Raw genomic sequence first — 24321 nt, forward strand, 5'->3', positions numbered from 1 at the left:
GTAGAAAATGGGAACAGAGGTCCACACCAGCAAGAGGATGGTGTGGTGACCACAGAGGGCTCAGAGCCTAAGGGGATCCCCAGGTATCTCCCCTGCAGGGACCACTGTGAGCCCTCTGCTCATCAACTCTGCACGGCCACTGTGGCTGGGAGCTCTGGGAGGGCAATCCCCTCTGCAAGGCAAGCAGCAACCCTTGGTGCCAGGGGCATCAACCTAGGAAGTGGGCAGCAAGGCAGGCGCAGAGGAAGGTCCTCAGGCAGAGGATCCAGGACCTCCTGGCTGCCAAAGTGATCCTGAGACAGGAAGGGATGATCAGACAGGGCTCTTGTTGCACCCTGCCCAGTCCTTCCCAAAAGGCCCCCATGTTTCCACAGCTATGTTCATAGCTAATATTGTTTACGACATTCAGAAAATAACTCCTGCAAGCCTCACCACCAGGGGTGAGATTCTTCAGTGTGGGAAACACATCTGGCCACAGGTTTTCCATCTTCGTCCCCTGCTCCCTCTGGGTTAATTCCTGTAGCAGGAGGGTGGGAAGGAAGTATCTCCTCCACAGTCTCCACCTCCTTCTTTGACTTCACCAAAGGGCCTCCAGCTCCGTCCTGAAGCAGAATGTCCCACTGTGACCCCCCCCAGACCATGTCACAGAGGGACTGCAAGGCCTCCCCTGACCTCCGTTAGCCTCCCCCAGATCTTGCCAGGTTTTGCCCTACAAGAGGGAGGGGAGGTGTGGTAGGTGTTGTGGGGTGCTATCCCCACCTCACTGCCCACTCCCCAAGGAGAATGGGGGTGGTCCCCAGACAGGGGCTCACCTTGTGCACTCCAGGTGTGCTGGCCAGCTCGTTGGTCCCAACTGGAGAGGCTGTGCCACCACTGCTGGTGTGGGGCTGCGCACACTGTGGAGTTACAGTTCCTGGGATATGGACCAGGCTCGGAGACCAACACACACAGCAGCATCCCCAGTCCTGGGACAATGGCAGGGCTCGGGGACCCCTTTATGGGTTTTCCCTTTATGTGAGAGAGCAGCAGGAGTGCATGGAGCTCTGCTTGGGAATGGGTGATGAGCTAACTGGGAGCTTATGGGTCAGGATTAAGGCGAAGACTGGAATGGGTGTCAGTCTGTAGGCTGCCTGATCAGGAAGAACAAGTGCATGAGGCCTTCTACAGACAGAAGTAGCCTCAAGTTTGCAGGTCTTGGTCTTCCTGGGGAATTTTAACCACCCTGATATCTGCTGGAGGGACAACGCAACAAGGCATAAGCAACCCGGGAGGTTCCCAGAGACCATCGGTGACAGCTTCCTGATATACGTGATAGAGGAGCCAACGAGGAGCAGTGCTCTGCTGGACCTTGTACTTACAAACCAGGAAGGGCTCATTGGGAGGATGCGTCAGAAGGTTGTGCTGCCATTCAGAGGGAGAGTTGTGGGATGAGCCTCTCTGTACCCAGGGACAAAGCCCTGCAAGGATGACAACCAGGGCCTCAGTCAGAGGAGTTCAGACATTCAGACCAACCTAGCTCAATTATACGCAGAAGTAACTCTGAGAAGTTCTCTCAAAGCATTAGTGAAGGCTCTCACAATGATAGCTAAAAGGAGACCAAAAGGAAGGCTTAAATAGTTCTACTTATTGTTTACAGACACAAATTTATTAAGACACAGGCACAACTCGGTGCAGCAGCAAAGGGCCCCACTGCCAGGATCCTGGGCTGGCATCTCACCAGGGCACAACCTTCCCTTCCCAGTCCAGGAAGGTCCCAGTCTCCTTCTCAGTGAGGGAGGAGAGCACCTTCAGCATCCCTTGCACACTCTCATCCACCGTCACAGGGGGCTGCGGGCAGAGGGAGAAACACAGTCGTGTGCCCAAGGCCTGGCTAAGGTCTGCCCTGGAGCAGATCATTGCTCAGGGCTTGGGGCTCTCTGGCATGAGTGAGGAGAGGTCAGCACAGGGCAAGAAGTGTTCCCCATCTCTCATCTCCTTCCCTCATGTGCCTCTAGCTCAGAGCATCTGCCAAAGAGCTGTCTCAGAGCCCAGCACGTCTGGGACTGTTGAATCCACAGGAAGCTCTGCATTCCAAACTAAAGAGGTTCTTCCAGACCTTGGCCAAAAGCTCTCTTACCTTTTGTGATCCTGCACTCCCCATGTCAGTTTGCACCCAGCCAGGGTGGAGAGCAACGCACAGGACACCATGTTGCCGGTACCCCAGGGACTGGCACTTGGTCAGCATGTTCAGAGCAGCCTGTGGGGAGACAGGGCAGGGATGGCGGTGGGAGGGGAAGGGTGGCTGCAAGGGGACATGTACAGACCCAACAGCAGGGACAGGGAAGGGCAGGTGGAGTCAGCTCGCCGCGGCACATGGTGCTGCTGCACTATCCCCATGCAGATGCCCAGCCCAGCCGAGGGCCCATCCCAGCATATCCCTCTGAGGTGGGACCTGGGGCCAGGCACAGGAATGTGCCGTCAGAGGGACCCAGTGACTGATGGGATCTCCATCACAGTGCAGAGAGGTGCAGGGACTGAGGGGGAGGTTGGAAGGCATGTGAGATTGTTCGGAGAGGAAAATATCTGGGCTCACGCCCAGCGCAGTGTGGCAGTACCTTGCTGCAGCGGTAGGAGACAACGTGTCCGTAATTCCATAAATAGACTTCCTCAATGGAGCCTGCAGAGCTGGACATGTTGATAATGGCTGCCTTGCTGCAGCTCAGCGCTGAGCCCAGGCTCCCCTGGGCAGCCTTCTTCAGCAAGGGCAGGAATGCCTGTGAGGAGGAGAGGGGAGGGAGGGGAGAGGGAGAGGAGAGGGAGAGGAGAGGGAGAGGAGAGGGAGAGGAGAGGGAGAGGAGAGGGAGAGGAGAGGAGAGGAGAGGAGAGGAGAGGAGACGAGAGGAGAGGAGAGGAGAGGAGAGGAGAGGAGAGGAGAGGAGAGGAGAGGAGAGGAGAGGAGAGGAGAGGAGAGGAGAGGAGAGGAGAGGAGAGGAGTGGCGCACACATAGGTGGCACAGGGCAGAGGACCAGCTCGTCCACAGTGGGCAACGTTGGCACCAGCACTGGAGCATCCTCCCTCCTCTTCCCACTGCCCCAGCCCACCAGGCTCCAGCTCCTGAGCTCCAGCCCGCAGCTCCATGAGCTTCTCATTCAGCGAGAGTCCATCGGGCACCGGAGTGGAGGCAGGACCCTCTCCCACTGGCCCTTCACGCCCCTCAGGATGGTCCAGATCAGGGATTCAGGGCCACAGGAAGGGATGCTCCCTGGAGCTCTGCTGCAGTGCTGGGGGTGAGGGTCTCACCTGGCTCAGCAGCAGGGGCCCAACTGTGTTGGTGGTGTAAACCTGCATCATGTTCTCCAGCGTCTCGTTATCAAGTGAGTTCATCTTTGCAATTCCAGCATTGTTGATGAGGAGGTTCAGCCCCGAGCCCCCCAGCTGCTCCCCAACTCTGGCTGCAGCTGCCTTGATGCTGGCAGGGTCGGTGACTTCTGCAGAGCCGGCATGGGGGAGGTCAGTGCCCATGTCCCCATGGTTGCTTGGAGCCCCCGGTGTCCCCCCAGGGATGGCAGCACCCGGTGTCACCAAAGGCAATGGCCCATTGGCACAGCTCCCTCCTGGCACTGGGCTCCCAGGGTGTGCACAGTGCCTGGGCACACGCCAGGGGAACTGGGGTGAGGGACCCCCACTTTGGGGCACCTACCAAGCGGGATGATGACCAGGTTGGGGTGCCTGGAGGCCAAATTCTGTAACTCCTGCAAGAGAGGAAACTGTGTGGGCATGGAGAGACTGGACCAGCTGTGCAGAGGCTCAGCCTTTCCCAGGCAAAGCCCGTGTCACTCCAGCTCCATCCCTGCACCACCTCATGCCCAGCACCCTGCTCTGGCTGTCTTGCTCTTATCAGATGGGGCTCTGTGCCTCCCACACATGTCGTGTGCCACTGTCCCCTCTGCACATCCCATGCACAGCTGATCCCACAGCTATCCCAACTCGGCTGCCTTGCCCTACAGCACCTGGGGTGCCCGGCTGCAGCTCGAGCTCTTTGCAAACCCCCTCCCTGCTCCAACCTGCTGCCCTGCCACCGAGTGCTCCCGTCCCCCAGCACAACCCCCTGTGTCCCAGCCCAGCCTCACCTGCGCTCGCTGTCCCTTGGGGTCCCGACAAGCTGCAAAGACCCACTCAGGTGGGTTTGGCATCCCCAGGAACTGCCGGACAAGCCCCAGGCCAATTCCCCGGTTGGCCCCAGTCACCAGAACGGAGCGGACGCAAAGCCCTGCCATGTCACTTCTCCTCCCTCTGCTCCAGCTTGCATTGTTTGCTCAGCTCCCTAATGCTTCTTTATAGCATGTTCCACATCCACCCCACCCGCTCAGGGCTTGCACAAACCCTTGGCTCCAGGTACAACCTCTGCAGCTCTTTGAACTTTCTGGGACACAGTTCCTGGCTGGGAGCCAGCCCTCATTACCAATGGGCAAAAATCACTTGGCTTTTTCAGGCAAACTCAGTTGACCTTGGGAAACCTGGCCCCATAATCCAGGCACTATGGGCCAGCCTGGCCAGGAGAAGCTGTCGTGGATGAGGAGGGAGGGAGCAGCACGTGGCAGGGATGCGGGATGCCCCACGGCTCACGTGGGCTTTACAGCTTCACAAGCATGCTGTGGGCGAGACGGGCTTTCCATCTTGGACCAGGTCGTGCCTCAGATGGCCACGAGCAGATGTTCTCTGCTTTGCTCCTGCCTCTTCCAAGCCAATGCCCATTCACTGATTGCCCCATGAAAGACCCGTGGAGTGGAGCAAACCCAGCGTGGCCTACTGGCAGAAGGAAGTGGACCTGCCTGGCCTGCACATCACCACGCTGCTGTTCATGCACTCCATCCCTTTGGGTGCTGCCTCACTATGCACTAAGCTGAGCAGCTGCTCCACTACTTCTGACATGCCGGGGCCATCACTGCTCTCAAGACCTCCACTGTCTGCCTTCCCACTTTGCAAATTAACTTGTTATTGTGCCTTCATTTTGTGTCTCTTCTCATGCTTGTTTGGGGAAGGATAAAAGTTTAGGGTTTTGCCCAAAAGCTTGAGTGACCTTACCCAGCCACAGCTTGCTGTGTAGTCTCATCTGAAAGCCAAGGCCTGAAGCCCCTCATCAGCAACAGAAGTGGCAGTTCACATGGCATGCTGCCATCTGTGAATTCACTACATGCAGCGTCACCTCAGCTGGGTGGGTTCTCATTCTCTCAAATGAGGCAGCCTGATGGGGGCAAGACCAGGACTGCGGGTCTCCTCTGCCCACCCAGAGGAGCAGGGAGGCAGCTGAGCCCAGCCCCAGCATCTCCCACGCTTCGCTCCTCCCCAGCTGGAGCTCCTGCCTGCCCCGGGCTGGCCATGCCGGCTCGCTCCTTCCATAGGGAAGGGAAAGGCTGGAGCCTGTCCTGTCCTTGGGGCATCCTCCTCATCCCTGCCCTTCTGCTGGGGGTGTCTGTCCAGCTGCTCATCCACAGTCTGTGGCAGAGACCTCCAGGGCGGTCCTCAGGCTCGGGACTTGTCACGTATTAACAGAGCGCCGGTGTCTTTACGTCAGGAATTTCTGCCGCTCCTGGAGAAGGCAGCGAAGGGTGCAGGGAAGGAGGGGCTGAGCTGCAGCAGGGCCGCGGTCATAAACGTCTCCACCAAACTGGGCTCCATCGGGCTGTGCCTCGGGGTCCCAGAGGCCCCCATGTACCCATACCGTGCCAGCAAGGTGAGGTGGCAGGGGAGGTGCTGGGGATGCTCTGCTGTGCATCGTGCCCGTGGAGGGGAGCCCGTGGGGGCACCCATCTGCCCCAGGCCACCCACCCCCTTCCTGGTTCTCCCAAGCATAAGCACGGAGACCAAGAGCAGCAGCAGCCGGGACTGAGCCTTTCAGGCGGGTTGTGGTGATGCTTTACCCCAGGGCAAAGTCACTTTTCCCACCTTCACAGCCACTTTCTGGCTGGGAAATGTGTCCCCTCCTGCCCACCCGTGCCCTGAGTCATGCTGGCACGACGGTGCCTCTTCCAGGCTGCCCAGAACATGGTGACGAGGTGCATGGCTGCGGAGCTCCAAGACACAGGCATCTTGTGTGTGACCATCCATCCTGGCTGGGTGGAGACCAACATGGGGATGGAGAAGGTACTGGGCTGTGCAGGGGAGGGTCAGCAGGGCCAGGTCCCCCCACTGTACCCCCAGATGTACTCCCTCTCAGGGAAGGCAGGAGCATTTGGTGCTGGAGCCCCAAGATCAGCTCTGAAGTCTGCACCTTTGTGCGCATGGGGGTGGAGGCTCTGGAGCCGCTCAGGGGCAGGGAGGAGGACCACAGGCAATGGCAGCCCTGCCAACACTGGATCTAGGAAGGCATGGAAAAGAACATCACAGCAGCCTGGGGACATGTCACCGTGGGGCCAAGCCTCCTCAGCCCCAGGCTGTCACCATGGAGAGTGCGATCATCCAGACGGGGAGTGCGATCATCCAGACGAGCGTCATATCCCCACACATTCACAGCCCCAACGGCCAGAGGCCCATCAGCCCAGGGCCAGGCTGGGAGCCCTTCCCCTTTTGTCTAAGAAATTCTTGCTGCATATCAACAGTACAAATCTCTGGGTCTTCCAGCTGTCTGTCTCAGACTGATCTTTCATGGAGGACCCTGACAATTCTCCCCACCTCAGCACACCTCCCAGATCGCAGGACAGGCTTTCAGGCTCTGTTAGGTCATTTCAATAGCCTTTTCTATATTTTCACTTTCTAATGACCACAGACCACAACTCTACTTGCCGATATATGCCATTTGCACAAGACCTCTGCTCCTCCAAACAAACTTCGATGGTTTTCTTCTTCTAGATGGAGGATGAGGCCATCACCCACAGTCTGTTAGAAACCTCTGCAGTGCCTCAGTACCAGACAGCATGAGGAACAAAAAATTAACCTTTTAAATCTCCTATTTTTGCTGTGTCATCACATTTTTGTAGCCTTCCACTGTTTTGGAGTCGTAACTTTATAACGTTGACCTTGCTCTGGGGCCTTATGCTGCATTGTTGATCATTAGAGTTTAAACAAGCACTGCTTCTCCAGGGGTCAGAGTCCAACCTGGTGTGAAGAGGCAGAGGGGAAAACAACAAGCCTTGCCTGGCTCAATACCCAGCCTCTTCACAAGTGCTGCTGCTGTCCCCAAGCCTCTGGAAGGGACCTCAGACCAGCTCCTGAGAAGGGATTCAGATGGTTCGTTTGCTCTGAAATGTTTTTCCATGGTCTAAACCTTAAGATGAGCATTAAGGTCCTTCTGTATACTCCTCTCTCATAACACCTCAGTCGTATTTCACATATGGATGCTTTCGATCTCACCAAGCTAGGAAGAGTCAGAGCCAATTTTCCAAGACACAGTCCCATCTCCTCCACTATCAGTTGCTGAAAGCTGAGGTGTGTTCACACTCACCTAGATGTTTGCACAAAGGGCAATGACAGTGTTGCTTAGAGTAGTATTGAGAAATACGCTTTTCTTTGCTAGCCAGAGGAATGGGTGTGTGGCACAATTACCTTTAGTACATTTAATCTACTGTGTAAGTAAGAATAAACTACTATTTATCAAGCCTATTTGCTCCACGATGAATTCAGGGCTGTTTCCGGCCATGTAGTCACATATTATTCACTTTCTGAAGAATCAATAGATAGACAGTGATGAATGAACAGCTAATCAAGGGGTGGGGTGAGACCTACCCAGCCCTGTAACTGAAGCTGGGCAAGTCATGTCCACTCTCCCTGACTCATTTTCTTTTTGGCTGACGAGGACTAGTGACACCCCATTGTGAAGGGATCCTGCAGGGACTGAGGGTGAGAGCCTGAGCTTAAATGCAGCTCCCAAGCAAAGCGAGGATGTCCCAAGGAAAGCTTCTCATGGCCCTTTTTCATAGCTTTGCTGTTTTCCCAACAGACTGATCCAGGTTACACCTGCTTTATATCAGAGCTGGCCTTGAGCCCAGGAACCCAAACCACCGGCAGCAGGGAAAGCAGATGCAAAGCACTCAGGACCCTGGCATAGCAAATGGTGTCTGAACATGAGAAGAAACCAAGGCTGAGGCAGGTTTCCAAGCCTCCCGGTGCAGAGGACAGCTATGGGAACTGCTGGGTTTCTTAAGATCCTCTGGATGACTACGGGGAACCATATGCCACTTGTGGCTACCTCAGGCAGGGAGTAAAGACATTCCTCCTTTCCCAAGCTTACGGTGGGTTCTCTGGTCCAGACTCCAGAGAATCCCACCAAAGCCCCTGAGCCAGGGTTTTCCTCTAAGCAAAGCATTTCTGAAGACCTCAAACCATCTAATTGGAAATAGCAGGCACAGAAGCTTAGATGGAAGCTCGGCTGGATGATTAGTGCTGACGGGAGTCGAACACAATGCCGAGAGGCACAAAGCGGAGAAAACACCTTCACTCCCTGCATTCATACACCAGACCCAGGGACAAGTGGGCAGAGCAGGATGGGGGGATTCTCTACTTGTGGGAGAAAGCACAGAGGAGCTCGCTTTCCTTCAATGCTGCTGTACTTGGGCAGGGTGCAGGGACACAGCCACCACCTGCCCAGAACAGCCATCCACATCGCAGCTGAGCTGGTGGTGGAAGCCTGCTCAAGCCCCACTGCACTGCTGACCAGGCAGTGGGATGAGAGGGGAAAGGCAAACAACCAAATCTTTTGCTTCCCCTCCCAACCTGACAGTTCAAAAAATGTTGACCAATGTACTTTTCACAGTCTGAGTATAGACGGAGCACAAACAACTTGGACTGAGTTTCAGAGCCCGTGAGCTTGATTCAGTTGCCCACAGACAGACGCTGGCTCAATGACCATGGAATTCTTGTAAGGTACTGGACTGTACTGGTCCCATTTTAGGACTGTCAGGAAAAGTACATGGAGAAAGCACAGAGACGGAGGCTTCCCTGCTAAGTCTCTGTCTATTAGCATCTCTCTAACACTAAGAGATGTGCAACAAGCTCTGGCTAGGTCACTGCAGACTGGTTTCACAGGAGCTGACTTCTCGTCGCAAGAAATGAGAAACAAAAGCAAAGGTGGTTTGAGTGCTGTTGACCCTACGCCTAGGATTGCAGAGGCCACACAGCCGTGTTCCCTGCAGGACTGTCCCCACAGAGCCTGAGAAGTCTCCTGGACACAACGGCCATCCAGTCTAACACCCAGGGTTGAGTGGTATTGAGGACAACAGGAGAGCCCACTGCAACTGCAGAGCCTTGAACCCCTGCAGAGACCTCAGCAAAGGGGATTTTTTCCAAGTAAATCTTTCCCAGAAGAGGATTTAAAATGCTCAGGCTCTCCACGCAACCTCACTGGGGCCACAGCCTTTGGACCCAGTGTTAGCTAGGGGCCTCAAACTGGGTTCAGAAGCATTTTTCTGGGGATATTCCTCTCATGAGAGCAGTCAAGAGGCCTCAGCTACCTGGGTGCAGCAGTGCTGGCAGCACTGACAGTTGACCATGGGGACAGAGCCACATTGCCAGGGCTGATGGGGGCACCGCAGATCCCCACTGGTCTCTTTTCTGCCACCCTCTGGGGGCATTTGGCTGGGTTATCCTTCCTTTTTCAGCATGATGCCCTGAAGAGGGACCTCAGAACCACCAAGCAGGACAAATTTGCTTTCCCACTATTATATTTGCTAACAGGGATGCCTGAGAATGGGGTCTGCTATGTGGCACGGAGATATGCCCCATCTCAGAAATACTAGGGCACAGGCTAAATGACCAGCTTGCGGGTGGCTTGGTTTGACATCTACATGTTGGAGTGAGAGAAGGAGGCAGGGCTAAAAAGAGCGCTTTATCACCTGATGGGTGGACACAGTCCTGGGAAGAAAACAACTTCGCAGCCCATCTTCTTTGCTAAAGCCAAAATATATGACCCTCCTCCTAGAACTGCATTACCGCACCAGCTGCTCTGTGATGAGAGCCCAGCCTCACAACTGGTAGGACCTGGATGTTTGACTGACATCCTAAGAAACACACCAATATAAGACACAGAAAAAATTCTTAAGCCTGCAGTGGGACTCGTTCCTCTGTAGGGAACATCTCAGCTTCATGTCCCATTTCTAAGGGATGCAGCAGGACAGGACGTTAGTTGTGAGGGTCAGGTGGACCACCCCAAGGGCTGCTGCATGGAGAGGTGGCTCTCACAGTGGGCAGGGAGGAGTTTTTGGAGACACCAAGGCTGTGTCCAGAAGACACCAGTGCCCACCAAGGTTAGGTGTGGGCTGAGGGCAGCGTGGCAGCAAACAGGTGCAACATGCTCGTATTTATACACTCAAGTGCTCCAAAATTCGGTAATATCAGAATCAGGCTTTACCAGGCAGCAGGAATTTACCAAGGCTTGTTGTAGAGAAACCAAAGCACTCAGGTAAGCTTTTTTTTTTTGGTTGCATTTCTCTCTATTACCTTCTGGAAGCCTCACAACATTTACCTAACAAGGTTTTAAAAAAAAAATTGATAATCCCCTGTTTTGTACATGGGGAACTGAAACATAAAAGTGGGTCAAGCAATGGCCGTATGGGGAAGTTTGGGAAGTATCCAATTACAGATACTTAGAGCTTGTCTTTGTTTACAGTTCACATTTATATTCGGAACAGGCTCCTACTGACTTCAGCTGTGGCTGCACATTAACTGTTTCTACACAGCAGATCACAGGGGATCCCCATTTTCAGGGCTCTGTGAAGCAATCACCTAGGAAGTGCTGGCTAATGTAATTTGCCTGCAGTGTGCAGGATCCGTGTGGAATAGGTGGCCAAAACCCCATACCTCAGTGTGGTTCACCATGACCATTTGTTTGTACCCCTCTGTCCCCATTTGCTACGTATCTGCCAATCTTTGCAACAGATGGAGTGGTGCTTCTGGTGACAAATCACCTAATTGATGGCCTGAGCACAGAATGAGGCAGGAAAAGGAGAATGGGGCCTTTAATTCAAATATATGCTATAAGGCAGGTTTCCGCTTACAGTTTATTGGCATAATCAAAGATTTATTCCCAGTAAATTCCAATTTCTGTATTGCTGTTCAAAACTGAAAGTTTCTCAAAGCATGTTTATATCCTAAGGCAAACTGGGGAGCAGAGGCATAGCCGTGTAGTTGAGCTGTGGTAAAGCAGGATTAAGTTAGCACAAATCATCTGATGCTATCACCAGGTTGATACGATATCATAATTTATTTTCTGATTTATTTATCAGTATCAGAAATGTTTTGTCTAGTGTTTGTCAAACAAGGATGAAAATAAGCAACAGAAATAATGATGCTTATATAAATCAGAGTTGCTCAGTCGTTACTTCACTGTTGAGCTCCTGGCTGTGCACTCACCATAACGGGATTTTAATGTTCTTTGTGCATCTGGTTTTCCACATAATTATTGAAAATAAAACATCAACACCCACCTCCAGACTGGCAGTAGAGCTGATACATGCAGGTCCCCTCCAGACACAGTCCTCCAGCTGATCCTGATGGTCTCTTTTCTGTTTTCCCTTTCCCCTCGTGCCCCATTTTCCCACCCCTAGCTGCCACCAAACCTTTTCCTTGCTTTATTGCTTTCCATGCCCTTGGTCCAGCTGTTGAACCAGGTACCTGACACCCATCAACAAAAACAACAAGAAAAATCCCCCAAAACACCTCCATTACCAAACTGCAGCCTACTTACCCAATTTATCGCATCTGATCATCATGGAGAGAGCCAAATCAGGTGCATTTCTGGGCAGGTGATAAAGAGCATCTCTGAGGGATTTGGTACCTCCCTGATAAATTAGGTCAATGCTGGGATTAGGGGTTGTCGTGTCGTGTCGTGTCGTGTCGTGTCGTGTCGTGTCGTGTCGTGTCGTGTCGTGTCGTGTCGTGTCGTGTGTGTCCGTGTCGTCCCCGTCCCCCCGTCCCCCCCCAATCTAGGGGAAAAAAATCGCATTGCTATGCCAAAGGTGCTGAAGACACCACCGAAGAAGTGCTGTAAGCCTTCTCCCCTGCACCCCAGCCTTGGGAAGAGATGGGGGTCCCCTCCAGCCCCCACTAAGCATCGCTCCGGGAGCCGGCGCTCCTTCCCGCAGGGACGCCGGGGCAGGCGGGGACGCCGGGAGGGGGCTGCGGTTGGTGTGTTTGTACTGAATATTAGATGGGAAGGAAAAAATACACCCCCACACCCTCGCGGTGGTGGGGCAAGCCCGCTGCCGGCCAGCCCGGGGCCGGGGAGGTGGCGCCCGGCCGGACCCGCCCCGCGGGGCCCGGGGAGGGCGGCGATGGCGGCGCTGCGGGCTCGCACGGTGCTGCTGACCGGCTCCAACCGCGGTATCGGGCTGGAGCTGGTGAAGCAGCTGCTGGGGGCACCGCGACCGCCAGCCTGGATCTTTGCGACGTGCCGGGACCCCGACGGACCGCGGGCCCAGGTCAGTGCGGGGCGGGGGGGCGTCGGCAGCACCCTTGGGTGCAGGCAGATAGCATTGGTGACCTGCTCGGGTAGCTTCACCGATGTCAAAAAGGCACTGCGGTCGCAGGGGACCTTGTGTTTGCGCCATGCCCTGCCCAGCGTGAAAGTCTTCTGAAGGTCCGCTGTGCAGTGGGTGAAAAATAAGCCGTGCCACCCTTAAAACCACGCTGCTGGGCTATTTGAGGCTGTGTTGGCTGCGCCCCAGCCAGCCTGCCTGTGCCAAGCCTTTGCCAATGCGCCGCAGGCACGCTGCCGGCTCACAGAGTTGCATCTGAGCAGGGTCGGACTCGGTGGTTGTGGCTGGTTGAGCTGTTGTGAATTGCAGCAATGCTGCTCTGGCCAGTTCTGCGACATGTTACTGGTCTCTGCAAAATCCGGGGGTTCATTAACTGGTGGAGCCTGAAAGCTGCTGGAGGATCCTCCTTCCCCTGCTTTCCACTTCACTAAAATGGGAGAGACTTACATGTGTTGCTTCAGCAGGAAATCACAGGAGCAAAGCATCACCGTGCTTCCAGCTTTCCTTAGGCCCAGCTTTGGTTCTCCTGTGCTTACTGTGACCCACTGAACTACCAGCAGGGAGATGTTTACTCTCTGATAGATCCTGGCTCCAGCTGATTTGTTCGCTGCATCTTCTCGCAGCTTGGCTGTGTGCAGGGATCATGTCTTAGGAAGTCCTTGAGATGCTCTTTGTGTGCTCACTGCCGGAGTTACTCTGGCTCAGGAGTATTCACAGTGCAGTGAGAATCTACACTGCTGCCAGCCCTGGGGTGCCCAGCTCCTGCTGGTGCTGGTGCCGAAGCTGGCTGAGACAAAGCTAGCTCAGGTCTCTTATTTTTGCCTCGTTCTTCCCCCCACAACTTGCTGGGCTCAGGCAATGATGAGATCAGAGGATTCATCAGGCGTCAGCAGGGCTGGACCGGAGCCAGTTTCCCCCAGGTGATCCATGTACATCGCTCTCAACCATGGGATTGCTTCTCTAAGCCTTGTCCAGCTGTGGTAGGGTGAGGGCAGCATCTTCACGGTGTTGCTGCTGAAGTCCATGACCGCAGGAGACTGTGGACAGAGTGATTCTCCATCAGGCTGGTGCCACCGCAGGAGCCGCATGGCTCCTCCTGCACCTTTGTGTCTGGACCAGGTGTTGGGGCGGGTGAGGCTGGACTTAGCTGGGATGGTGTGAGGCTGTAGAGGCTAGCAGCTGGGCAAAACAGGGGAGGAGAAATGTCTGTTGGCCATCACAAACCATTTAGATGGATTTTCCATCATTTCCTGTGCCCAGGGGGAATGTGGGAACATGGGGCCTGGTGGGGAAACCCAGAGGTAACTGAAGGTGAACGACAGCCAGCGCCAGCAGCTTTCCCGCTCCACGCTGGTAGGACGAGTCCCAGGGGAAGTGTCCCTTCACAAGAAGCCACCAATTTATGTTTCCCCTGTAGCATTCTCTGTGGGCTTGTTTGTAAGAGGTTTTTAGTTCTAAAAGTAATAGTCCCTTTTGGCTTCTGAATCCTCAGTGTTTGGTGAAAATAATTAATAAAAATGTGCAAAGTGCTTATTTCACTTGAGTGGGTATGATGTAGTGTCCAGAGCAGAGTGGATCCTGGGACTGGGCTATTTGGATCCAGATATGACTTCCCCAAATATCAAGTCTGATGTTGGCACTCACAGCCCTTCCTCCTCTATCTCACTTCCAGCAGCTTCTGGGAGGCAATTCTGGTCATATCCCTGGCCAGGTTGCATCATTTCCCAGGTGAGCTGGTCCTTAATAGTTTGCTCTCATCCTTTGCTGTGGCTCTGGCTGGGTTGTGCACGTAGACCCTTTGGGAGAGTGCCCATAGTATCTTGCAGTTGTGACTGTGTCGCGCTCTGAGCACATGCGCATTGCTTTGTGGAGCCTAGAAGAAGCCCGAAAACCTAGGCAGGTCCCCAGTCCAGCCATTCACAAGCGCTGATTAACATCTGGAAGATGTTTCCCTCAGGGTGGACCATCACTGGTGCCCCAGGATGATGCTTGGCATCGCCTCTGCCTCATGCTTATTGTTTCCATGTCTCTCTTTGTAGGAGCTGAGAGACCTGGCATCCAAACACCCAAACCTGGTTCTTGTGAAGCTGGGTAGGTGCGCTCTGCCTCTGAGCTGGTAAATTTGTGGCTGCTGGCCACTCTTGCCCCTTTTCTCCTTCCCTGCCTTCAGGCTCTACATGGGGATCCAGTTCTTCAGAACTGCTTCGAGTCCTGCTGCCAAAAGCCCAGCTTCTCCAGACCTATCTCAGCCCCAGTACCCTGTTCCCTGGAGCCTCCTTGCCCTCTGGCCACAGGACCAGGAGGTTCTTGAGACCCATCCTGAGTGGCCTCCAGCTCCCCAAGGCCATGTCCTTGCTTTGCCATGCAGCTGAGCTGCCTTGATCCCAAGTCCTAGGTGAGACCAGGAGGGCTCCAGGAGGAAGGCAGCTCCTGTAGAAATCATAGAATCGTTCGGCCCAGAGCCTGGGCAGGAGCTGTAGGACCTTGCAGAGCCATCCCGCAGCAGGTCCCAGCACAGCCCCCATGGGGATCGTCCCGTCCCCCCATCCCAAGACTGCCCTGGGTTCTCCAGAGCTTGCTCAGGAATGGACTTCGTCCCCTAACAGGAGGCCGTGGCTGCTGGTGCCTGACACAGCATGAGAGTCACAGCAGCGCTTTGCCACCACAGGGCTGTCCCCAGCGTGGCTTTGTCTGGTGGACTGTCCCAGGGCAGGGTCCTTCAGCTGCTGGTAGTGGGCACCCTGTGCAGGGTGGAGGAGGCAGTTTTGGGATGAGTTGGGGCTTGTGGGTGCTGGGGTGCTCTGAGCTGGTTGCACAGCACCATCTGGTGCCCACAGATGGAAGGCCACGCAGGTCGAGATGCATAGCTGCTCCTCAGCATCTTAACCTCCCTCTTCTCCCAGGCCCCCCGGGTGGTCCCCATGGCTCTCAAACCCTGTTCTTTTCCACTGCAGATGTTGCGAATCCCTCAGCTATTACTGATGTGGCAAAGATTGTGGAGGGGAAGTTGAATGGCATGGGCTTGAACCTGCTAATAAACAACGCTGGCATCTACACCCCGACGGCGTCACTGGAGACAGTAGATGCTGAAGACATGATAAAGACATACAAGACCAATGCAGTGGGGCCAATGCTGATGGCCCAGGTATGGATGAAGCTCTGGGGATGGAGCTCACCATGGAAGGGGAATTTAGCCCAGCTTGAGGGTAGCCTGAGCTGCCTGTGGTCACGGTGGAGATCTCAGAGTGCATTGCCAGGTTTTCTGGGGCTGTGGGAGGGAGGGGGCAGTGCTAGGGCTGTGCTCCCAGCCCAAGCCCTCTGTAGCCCCCCTGTGCTGTGCTGGGCTAACTGGGAGCAGGCAGGGCCACTGCAGCAAAGCACCTGGGCTGTCTTGGCTTCCCGCTTTTCTTCCTCATCCTCCCCACTGTAGGCAGGCTGGGTTGCAGTTGTCGTAAGTGAAGCTGGCTCAAGGCACAGGCATCCCACAAGATTGCTCTTCTCCCCAGGCATTCCTGCCCCTGTTGAAGAAGGCTGCCCGGGAGAGCACAGAAAAGGGACTGAGTTGCAGCAAGGCAGCCATCATCAACATCTCCACTGTCATGGGGTCCATTGAGAAAACTCCCGAGTCCTTCTTCAAGCCTGTCATCTCCTACCGCTGCAGCAAGGTACGGAGACTGGGGACCTGCCCATGCTCATGAGCTTGGTGGGAGTAAGAGCTGCCCCTTGCCAAGCGTGCTCTCAGGGCAGCACCTGAGATCGCGAGATGGAGGGACTTATCCATGCTGATCACTGCCCAGGCTCCCTGGACACCTCCATGCCCAGCTGCTGCCCACCTAGGGGGCACAGGCACTATCTCTTGAAGACCTGGCATTGCTTTTTCTCTCTTGCCATGAGGCAGCGATGGGAGGGGAGTCTGGTGCGTGGAGCTTTCTACTGCCCATGGCTGATGCTTCCTTCCTCCCCCAGGCTGCCCTCAACATGCTTACCAAGTGCCAGGCTCTGACCTATGGGGAAGATGGGATCCTCTGCGTGGCACTTCACCCCGGCTGGGTGAAAACCGACATGGGCAGCCAGGAGGTGGGTTTTGGCTGAGCAGGTCAAGGCGGGGGCCCCATGGGTGGAGACCCATGCCTGCAAACTTGCAGCAGCACGGGAGGTGCCTCGGGTGTCCGGGATGGCTCTCGGGAGAAGGGATCCATGTGAAAATGATGAGTTGCCTCTCAGGCTGCAAGTTGCCTGCAACTGTGCTGGGCCACTGCAGAACATGTGGGTGCATCCTGGGATATAGCATCAGCACATATCCATGGTGAGCAGCAGGAGGCCTGTTCAGGGGGAAAAAGGCTTTGGGCAGCCTGGAGATGTGCAGAGAACCTGAATCCAACAGAGCAGGGAGGAGAGGAGCAGCACCATCTCATCCTGTGCTCCCTTCCTTGAAGAGCTGCAGGTCCATGAGGTCTCCACTCATCCTGCAGGATCCCTGTTTTGGGATGGGGGTGATCCCTGCAACCCTGGAGTTTTGAGAAGGCAGCACACAGCATCCCTCTTGCAGCAGGGATCTTTACGTGTCCTATTGGTTTAAGCCTGTAGTTGGCTTTCCATCCAAGCCATCAGTGAGCGTGCAGATACCCAACCATCCTCCCATGTAATGGACCCATCCCACCTCCCGTGGCTCTCTACTTGATATGGGTGGAAGGAGCCTTGCTGCCAACACGCATGAGCGGAGCAGGTGCCAGTGGATGGCTGGAAATGATGATGGGGTCTCAGTCCTGCTCCTCGCTTGTGCCTGTTGCAGGCTGACCTGACGGTGGACACAAGCGTCCGGGGGCTGCTGTCTGTACTGCCGATCCTCTCTAAGAAACACAGTGGGACCCTGCTCAACTGGGAAGGTAAAGCTATTCCTTGGTGACCACTCTCTGTCCCTGCGAGGGACCCCGTAGTGCCAGGGGACTCTCTGAGTGTCCTGGAGCACCAGGATGCTCAACCCTCTGTGGTTTGCAAGGGACCTACTTGGGACTTCACCACCAGGCGTGCAGAGCAGCCTGTGATCCCTGCCTTCATGTTGTTAATAAATAAAGTCAATTAGTACTTGTGCCTTCTCCCAGCTGCAGTGCCCCCATCAAGATTGTCTCTGCCCTGGCCTGGAGCTGGCCTTTGCAAAAACAAATAACCTGGCATTATAGCAGTCTGCCTGCCTTGCCTTTGGCTGCTTTGAGCCAAAGGAAGGTCCCTGGGGGCATGCAACCAGCCCAAAGCCCTGCTGTCCTCCCTGGCTGCTGAATGTGCCCAGGTCTGTCTGGTCTCTGCCATGCTTCCACCCAAAGCATGGTGTCTTTGCTGCAGACTTCTTGGGGGGACTTTGTGCTGGACACGGTGTCCTTGGGAGCAGCCTCGAGGCTGGAATGGGAGGACCAGTAGCACCATAGTCCAGTTCTGCAGATCCAGGCCAGCCCTTCCCAGTAGAGCCCCAAGTGGGCTTGGTACCCCTGGGTGGGGGAAACCCAGTCCCATAGGAAAGCACAGCATGGGAATGGCACTTCTGCAGGATGAAGAGGCTGAGAACCTCTGGGCTTCTGCATGGGTCAGACAGCCCTGGGCTGCATGAATTTGCCCAGGAGGTGGTAACACCCACAAAGAAAAGGACTTTGGGGTGGTGCTCGGTTTCCCAGGAGTGTTCTGCCATTTCTGGAAAGAGCTGCTCCTTGCGGGAATATGGGAAAAAGGAGCTGAGGCTCGTTCAAAACTATGCCTAGGCTCCTTCAAAACCTTGCCTAGTCTCAGGTGGGCAGAGCAACCTGGCTTTCAGGAGAGGTAAACCCACTGCTCCTTTCCTCAGAGGCCACCACCTCCTCTTTCTCATCTGGAGGATCAGCACCTCTGTCCCTCTGTGTCTGACCTCTTCTGGAGTGGTACCTCTCCCCTGGGGCAGGGGCTTGCCTGGCAGCACCAGCTTTGCTGGGAATCTTGAGGCCATGCGCTGCTCTGCACAGGAGCGCCCTCATTTCCCAACCAGGAGCACAAATGCTGCAGTCCCCCCACCACCAGGCAGACAGAGCATTGGGGCAGTCTGCTGGGCTGGGGCCACGTCTCTGCCCTGCTGAGGTGAGCTGTGCCCCAACAAGCTCCAGCAAGCCCTGGCACCCGCAGCCTGGTGAGTCACAGGCACCAGTGAGTTTTCCTTCTTCACCAGCTCCAGTTCCTCCCAAGCCAGTGGCATTTTGGTAGCTGAGACTTTTGAAAGGCCGGGAAAGGGGACAGCAGGGAGCATCTGCAACCTGGGTGCCAGCCTGGGCTTGGGAATGGGGTGCCCATGGCTGGAGGTAGCAGCGCTGCCAGAGCTTGTGAGCTTGGACCCCTAGATCCTTGTACCCCCTTCTTGGGGGTCCCAAGCAACCCAGGTGCTCAGCCACGGATAGAAGAAGAGGCAAGATGTCCTTATGAAGTTCAGGGTTGCTGGGAGCATCCCCACATGAAGAGGGGCTCCCTTACTCTGCAGGCACTTTCCATAATGGATGGGCAGGTCCTTTCTGGAGCAATTCCAGGAGCTGGGACACCTGGGTCCAACCTGGATCCCACTTCTCTCCTGGAGCTGGGGCTCTGCTGCCCCATCCCTGGCACGGGGCTAATGCCAAGCCCCACCTGGCTGTGCTAAAGGAAGCCAAGCCCCCGGGCTGTTTGGAGCTCATTGTCTTCCTCATGCCCAGACTGACATGCACTTTTCCAAGCCCGTGCTGTGCTTTCCAAGGCCCTCGGGAGACGGTGCTGCCAGCACCACTGTGGGGAGCCATACCCATGCAAGGCACCCACTGCTGCATGGGTGCTCCCTGGCAGGGAGACACTGGCCTCAGCTTTCTCCTCCTGCGCTCAGCATCTGCCCAAACAAACCAAGCTGCGCTGGGGATGGGGAGCAACGCTGCTGCCCCAGCTGAGGGCTGCTTCATCCTCGGGGAAGCTCTGAACCATCTGGGCTCTTCCCAGCCACCTGATTTCCCATGCAAATGCTCACACGTCTTTGCTCTTTTCTTTCCCATCATATCTGTGGCTGGAGGAGTCAGTGCCCACCTGGGCATTTGTCAGCACTGTGATGGCAGCGGGAGGAGCGAAATCCCTTGTGAAGAATGGCTGAGGGACAGGAAGGGTGAGGTGAAGGGTCTGATCCTGCAGCTGTAGGTCTGTGCTCAGCCCAGCGCTGGCTCAGAAACGTGGAGAAGCCTCCATCAAGCACTCTTCCTGCCCCTTGGCAGAGGTTCTCCTGCCCCAGTTGCTCCGCACAAGCCAGCTGGAGCCTGGCCAGTCACTGTGGGCTGGCTCCATGCCCATCTGTCTCCATGTTTCTCCCTTCTGCCCCATGCCACATGCTGGATCTTGGGAGATGAGCTATGCCAGAGGTCCCATCGCTGGCAGGCAGCTTATAGCCCCCCCATCATCGTTGCCAGCCCCATGAGATGGATGCAGCTGCTCCCCTGGGAATACGGGGAGAAACAGGACTGCTGAAAGCTGGGACAAGCTCCATCAGCTTGGCTGATGGTCTACAGTGCTGGTGACAGAGGGTGGCTGCCCACCTGCTGTGGCAGCACAGTTTTGGCTGAGCTTGGGAGGCTGACAAATCCGTGAGCATCTCTTTCTGCCCCCCTGGGAACTGGGGCAGTGTGGGCAGGTCACCCAGGACGTGGGTAGCCCTGTGTGCCAAAAGTGGTGAGAGGAGGAATGGGAAGCTCTGCAGGTAAAGTCTACCCTGGAAGAAGTGCACTACTAGAAGCCCAGCTGCTAAGGATGAGAACAAACCTTGAGGGGCTGCTGGGCATTGAAGCACCATGAGCACCAGCCTGTAGGAAGCCTAGTGCAGCGGTCTTCCCTTCGGGTGCCAGGACAGCAGGCTAATTGCCATGGAGAGCCAAGTGGCAGCAGGTCAGTCAATCCCATTTTTCAAGCCAACAGGAGACTGGGGCAGTACGACCCAGCTTGGACCTCTGCAACTGGGAATCACCCTTGGTGAGGTCTTTGCCATCACAAGTGAGGCCAGCTGCTCCCCAGGAGCCCATCCTTCCACCCTCCAAGACAAGGGTCATCCCAGGGAGCACTTGCTGGATCTGCGCTGCCAGGAACTGTGCCAGCCACAGTAACTTGGTGGCCAGAGATGCCCAAGCACCTTAAGGTGCTTCAGGACACGTGTTCCTCAAGAAGCCTCAGTGAGGGGCCAGACGGGCAGGTCTCCCTGCTCAAATGCTTGCCAAATGGTGTCGGCTTTTCCTTTGCACAAGTTCCGGGTGTTTGTGCTCATGCAGCTGATTATCTCCCTGTTTCCTCTCCTGCCTGATGTTTCCTGCCTCGCTCGCTCCCTTTTCCTGGCTTTGCCCTTTGTGTCAGGCTTATCTCCCGGCTCTGGGCAGCATCAAACCTCAGCGTCCCCCCTGCCCACTGTGATGGTAATGATGTGCAGCCCTGAGCACCATGCCCTGTGTCCTTTGCACCGTGCCCCAGGAGGCACTTGAAACACCAGCTCCACCTGGCCATCTAGCAGCTCCTTGGGAGCATGGGCGAGCTGGGACAGAGAAAGGATGATTTAGGATCCATGTACTTTTAGCAGCCGATCCATCTCTATTCTGAAGCTGGGGGACAGGTGCCAACTGGACCAGTGTATTGCCTGTCCTGTAACATGCATGTCACTGCCACAGGGGGCTGCTGGGTCTGGCAGTAGGGAAATCTGGAGAACCCCTCGGGAACCCTTCACACAGGGGCTGCACAAGGGCACGGGAACCTGGCTGGGGACTTCCAGGGCCCATGGATGGGGAGGTTGTCACCCAGAGCATCTCAGGCTGCCTCTGCCAGCCCCTGTGGGGCTGTAGTAGCATCTGGGGGCAAACACATCTCTGCTCTGGGGAGCCCAGGCTTCAGGGACCAACCTCAGTGCACATCTCGGTGGTGGGAAAGGCCCATATTTTCCAGGGTCTTCCACCAGCCACCCTCTTTCAGACCAACAGCCACTGCCAAAGACTTGTTGCACCAGGAGCTGCGGTCAGACATGTCCATGGGTCAGGACAGGAGTGGGGAGGACATGGGGTGTCCTGGCAGGACTTGCCAGGATCAGGGCAAGACCCATTTTGAGAGGCAACCTCCCATGCCCAGGTGGGGCAAACAGCAGAAGGCAGAGCCCCTGTGAAAGGCAAAGCTCACTCCAGAAGGAGATGGGCAAAAGAGGAAACTGGGAACGGAAAAGGGCTGCTCCTGTGACACAGATGCAACTGTGGAGGTGGAGCAGCAGGCAGGAGGCAGGTCACAAACAGCCAGCACACGAGGAAGCGCTGGGACACCAGCGGAAGAGCAGTCAATGTGGCCAGGGCAGCTGGTTGCAGCAGCTCCAGGTGCAGCAGATCTTCGCTGGCGGGGGAAGGACCGGGAACAGAGGCAACAAGAACTGCAGAGACCTCAGCCAGGACCTGGAGATCCCCTCGGCAGGAGTCTTCTTCCAGCCAAAACAGCTCTTTGTTCTGCCAAGGTGCGGGCACCGTCCATGGCACGGGGGGATGGGGCAGCCACCAATGGTGGGGTAGACTGAGGCAGGGAAGGCTGGATTGTCTGGGGACCTGCAGCTCTCTGGGGGGTGCAATGCTGGGAGGGTGCTGGGGCCCAGGGCTGCCATCAAAGTACTGGGACCCAGCCTGGGTGCATGAGAAACGCGGCTCAGGAGGAAGCACATCCCGGTCCCTGCAGCACAAGGGCTGCCAAGGAAGCCAAGTGGGGCCAGCAGATAACGTGCTGAGGCTTCCTCCAGCACGCTGCAGCTGCTGGGCCAGGGTTGCTTGGTGGCTATCTGGCCCTGCAGCGCCCCGTGCATCCCTTCTCCCTCTGCTGTATTATTGTTGAGTGGGAGGAAGCAGCTCAGCAAGTCCCACCTCAAGCTTTTAACCTGCTGCTGCCTGGCCTGCTGCTCTCTGCTCCAGTCAGCCTGAGCTGGGAAGGCTCCATGGCTGCCCTGGGAGGATGGTTTGGTATGGGGACTTGCTGCAGGTTTTACCTCCCTGGGGACCAGCAGTACCCCCCCACAGGTCTCCCCTGAGCCGCGTTGTCTCCCACAGCTACCCTTGAAAAGGGTGAACGCTGTCATTGTCATCTCAGTGTGGAGAGAAGGTCCTGAAGGCTTTAGGTGCCGATGATGATTCCCTCCTTGCTCTCTCTTCCCCCTTTTAGCTGGTCGGATCCTGCCTGGTGCTTCCTCTGGAAGTGACCCTGGTCTGCTGGAGGGGGGGCACCATGGAGGCAGCAACTTTACCAGCTTTGCACAGATTTAACGCAAAAACCTAATAACTGGTTTGGAGGAAATCCATCTTGAGGAAGAAAATTGCAGTACTTTACTGGCTTCGTTTGAAGTTTGGGTTTAACTGAACCCCAGGATCTCCGGAGGTGCTACCTGCCGCTCCCTGGGCAAGGGGAAATCAGACAGACATCTCAGCAACCTTCTCCAGATCACCACCTTCTCCTGCAACTGAACTCTGCCAAATTGTCCCTCCGCTTCTCTTCTGCCAGGCAGGGGACCTCAGTGTCCTGTCAGCACAGGCTGGGGCCGTGTCCTCCCCAGTGCCAGCCACCACGGGACGCCTTGCCCAAGCATTGGTGTCCATGCAGGAGCAGAGGTAGGTCACCCAGCCGCTGAGCCTGCCAGGGTGATGCAGAGATGCTCCATGCTCTCCTGCAAATACATCACATATGTTGACATGCCCGTTGCACGCCCCAGTGTCCCATGTGCACCCCCAGCATAAACCAGCAGGTCGTCTGGGCCATCCTCCTCCATGCCCTGGGGACCTGGCACAGCCACACATGTGGATCATCCAAAAAACCCAATGCCACCCATCTGGGAGCTGTGCAAGCCATGCTGTCACCTGAACTCAGCACAGGAATGTGCACGCGTGGGTTACAGCGAGGTGCTTGCCCTCCCTCCCACAGCTGGGCTTATGCCCATGCCTTTTGCCCCCAGCAGTGCCCACGAAAGGGGTAACACTGCCAGAGCAGGTCCTCGGCTGCAGGACCCAGTCCTGCTTTGAAGGGTCCTGCCGGGGGGCTTGGTGCAGGTCAGCCTCTCCCTGCCTGTCCCTCGGCACCGGCTGGGCCTGAATTTCCAGCTGTCGCAGAACAAGTTCCCAGGAGGTTGCACCCGGTGCTGGCACTATGCCGAGCTGCTGGCGTGCCTGTCTGGTGTCGTGAGTGTGCACAGGGGGCTGCGGGGCTGGCGGATGGGGTTAAGCTGCCCAGGGATGCCATGGGCTGGGGGAGCCTTCCTGCTGCTCGCCTGCAGGACAGGGCTCGCTAGAGGGGTTGTCCCCTTGCTCCCCAGCACGTCATCACCCAAATGCATCTGTGCAAACCCTGTGAGTGGCACGGGGACTTCAGGGATGTCCCGGGAGACCAGCAGGTACCATCCCATCCTCTCCAGCCACAGGGTTTGCGTCCCAGCCTTTGCTGGGGATGCAGAGCAGTATGGCCTGGATGCCCACTCAGGTCCCAGCCCTGCTCCCATTGAGCATCCTTCCCCCATTGTTGGCTTCAGGGAGAGGGCTGAGCCCCCGTGATGGCAAGAACAAGATCCAAGCTCATTTCAATGAGCTCCCTCCCTGGTGTCCCTCTCCTCGGGGCCAGGGAAGTGATGCTGGGGAGGAACTTGGCTCCTCTTGTTTGTTATTACAGGATAAAGTTACCCTTTAAAGCAGAGCCAGTGCTGTCAGGGCTGCATACCATCTGGGAACATCGCTCCTTCCCAACAGCTCCAACTTACTTCTTGTTATTGTGCTCACGTGGAGCCAGCCCGCTCCCAGCCCTGGGCACAGTGAGGGGGACGCAGATGGGGGGATCTGAAAAGGAGCCTCGAGGCTCTTTTCCCACCCT

General features: G+C 56.1%; 3 protein-coding genes across 6 annotated transcripts in view; 2 read left to right on the top strand and 1 right to left on the bottom strand.

Moving 5' to 3' along the window:
- Window positions 1-1322: 1322 nt before the first annotated feature.
- LOC104017432 (uncharacterized) lies at window positions 1323-4365 on the bottom strand. 2 transcript variants are annotated; one of them, XM_087739812.1, is made up of 6 exons: window positions 4111-4365; window positions 3681-3732; window positions 3281-3468; window positions 2595-2753; window positions 2117-2236; window positions 1323-1457 (listed from the first exon to the last, which is right to left on the bottom strand). In XM_087739812.1, exons 1-6 carry the CDS (start codon window positions 4255-4257, stop codon window positions 1389-1391), a joined length of 735 nt encoding a protein of 244 aa, XP_087595938.1. In that variant the 5' UTR covers window positions 4258-4365; the 3' UTR covers window positions 1323-1388. The 2 variants fall into 2 exon arrangements, with proteins under 2 accessions (XP_087595938.1, XP_009468734.2); XM_009470459.2 differs by lacking the exon at window positions 1323-1457 and adding an exon at window positions 1630-1827.
- A 7821-nt stretch (window positions 4366-12186) lies between these two features.
- Window positions 12187-22891, top strand: LOC104017478 (uncharacterized). Of its 3 annotated transcripts, XM_087738482.1 has the most exons (8): window positions 12187-12390; window positions 14487-14538; window positions 15402-15592; window positions 15954-16112; window positions 16414-16524; window positions 17240-17333; window positions 21681-21940; window positions 22633-22891. In XM_087738482.1, exons 1-8 carry the CDS (start codon window positions 12244-12246, stop codon window positions 22744-22746), a joined length of 1128 nt encoding a protein of 375 aa, XP_087594608.1. In that variant the 5' UTR covers window positions 12187-12243; the 3' UTR covers window positions 22747-22891. The 3 variants fall into 3 exon arrangements, with proteins under 3 accessions (XP_087594608.1, XP_087594609.1, XP_087594610.1); XM_087738483.1 differs by lacking the exon at window positions 21681-21940 and having other exon boundaries at window positions 12189-12390; window positions 22633-22868; XM_087738484.1 differs by lacking the exons at window positions 21681-21940; window positions 22633-22891 and having other exon boundaries at window positions 12190-12390; window positions 17240-17543.
- A 45-nt stretch (window positions 22892-22936) lies between these two features.
- The window catches only part of RIPOR1 (RHO family interacting cell polarization regulator 1), a 32000-nt gene continuing 30615 nt past the window's right edge, over window positions 22937-24321 (top strand). Inside the window, exon 1 of the mRNA XM_087738469.1 lies at window positions 22937-23075. The gene's annotated coding sequence lies outside the window, so the exon portion shown is untranslated. The remainder of the gene's footprint in view (window positions 23076-24321) is intronic.

The sequence above is a fragment of the Nipponia nippon genome, unplaced genomic scaffold (assembly GCF_047370975.1).
Source record: "Nipponia nippon isolate SJK-2023a ecotype South Korea unplaced genomic scaffold, ASM4737097v1 scaffold_7, whole genome shotgun sequence".
Taxonomy (NCBI): domain Eukaryota; kingdom Metazoa; phylum Chordata; class Aves; order Pelecaniformes; family Threskiornithidae; genus Nipponia; species Nipponia nippon.

Coding starts and splice junctions, on each gene's coding strand:
- LOC104017432 (XM_009470459.2), bottom strand. CDS start 4,257: ATGGCAGGGCTTTGCGTCCGCTCCGTTCTGGTGACTGGGGCCAACCGG. Junction 3,733..4,110: donor CCAAGGGACAGCGAGCGCAG/GTGAGGCTGGGC, acceptor CCTCTCTTGCAG/GAGTTACAGAATTTGGCCTC. Junction 2,754..3,280: donor GGCCCCTGCTGCTGAGCCAG/GTGAGACCCTCA, acceptor TCCTCCTCACAG/GCATTCCTGCCCTTGCTGAA.
- LOC104017478 (XM_087738482.1), top strand. CDS start 12,244: ATGGCGGCGCTGCGGGCTCGCACGGTGCTGCTGACCGGCTCCAACCGC. Junction 12,391..14,486: donor CCGACGGACCGCGGGCCCAG/GTCAGTGCGGGG, acceptor CTCTCTTTGTAG/GAGCTGAGAGACCTGGCATC. Junction 16,525..17,239: donor CCGACATGGGCAGCCAGGAG/GTGGGTTTTGGC, acceptor TGCCTGTTGCAG/GCTGACCTGACGGTGGACAC.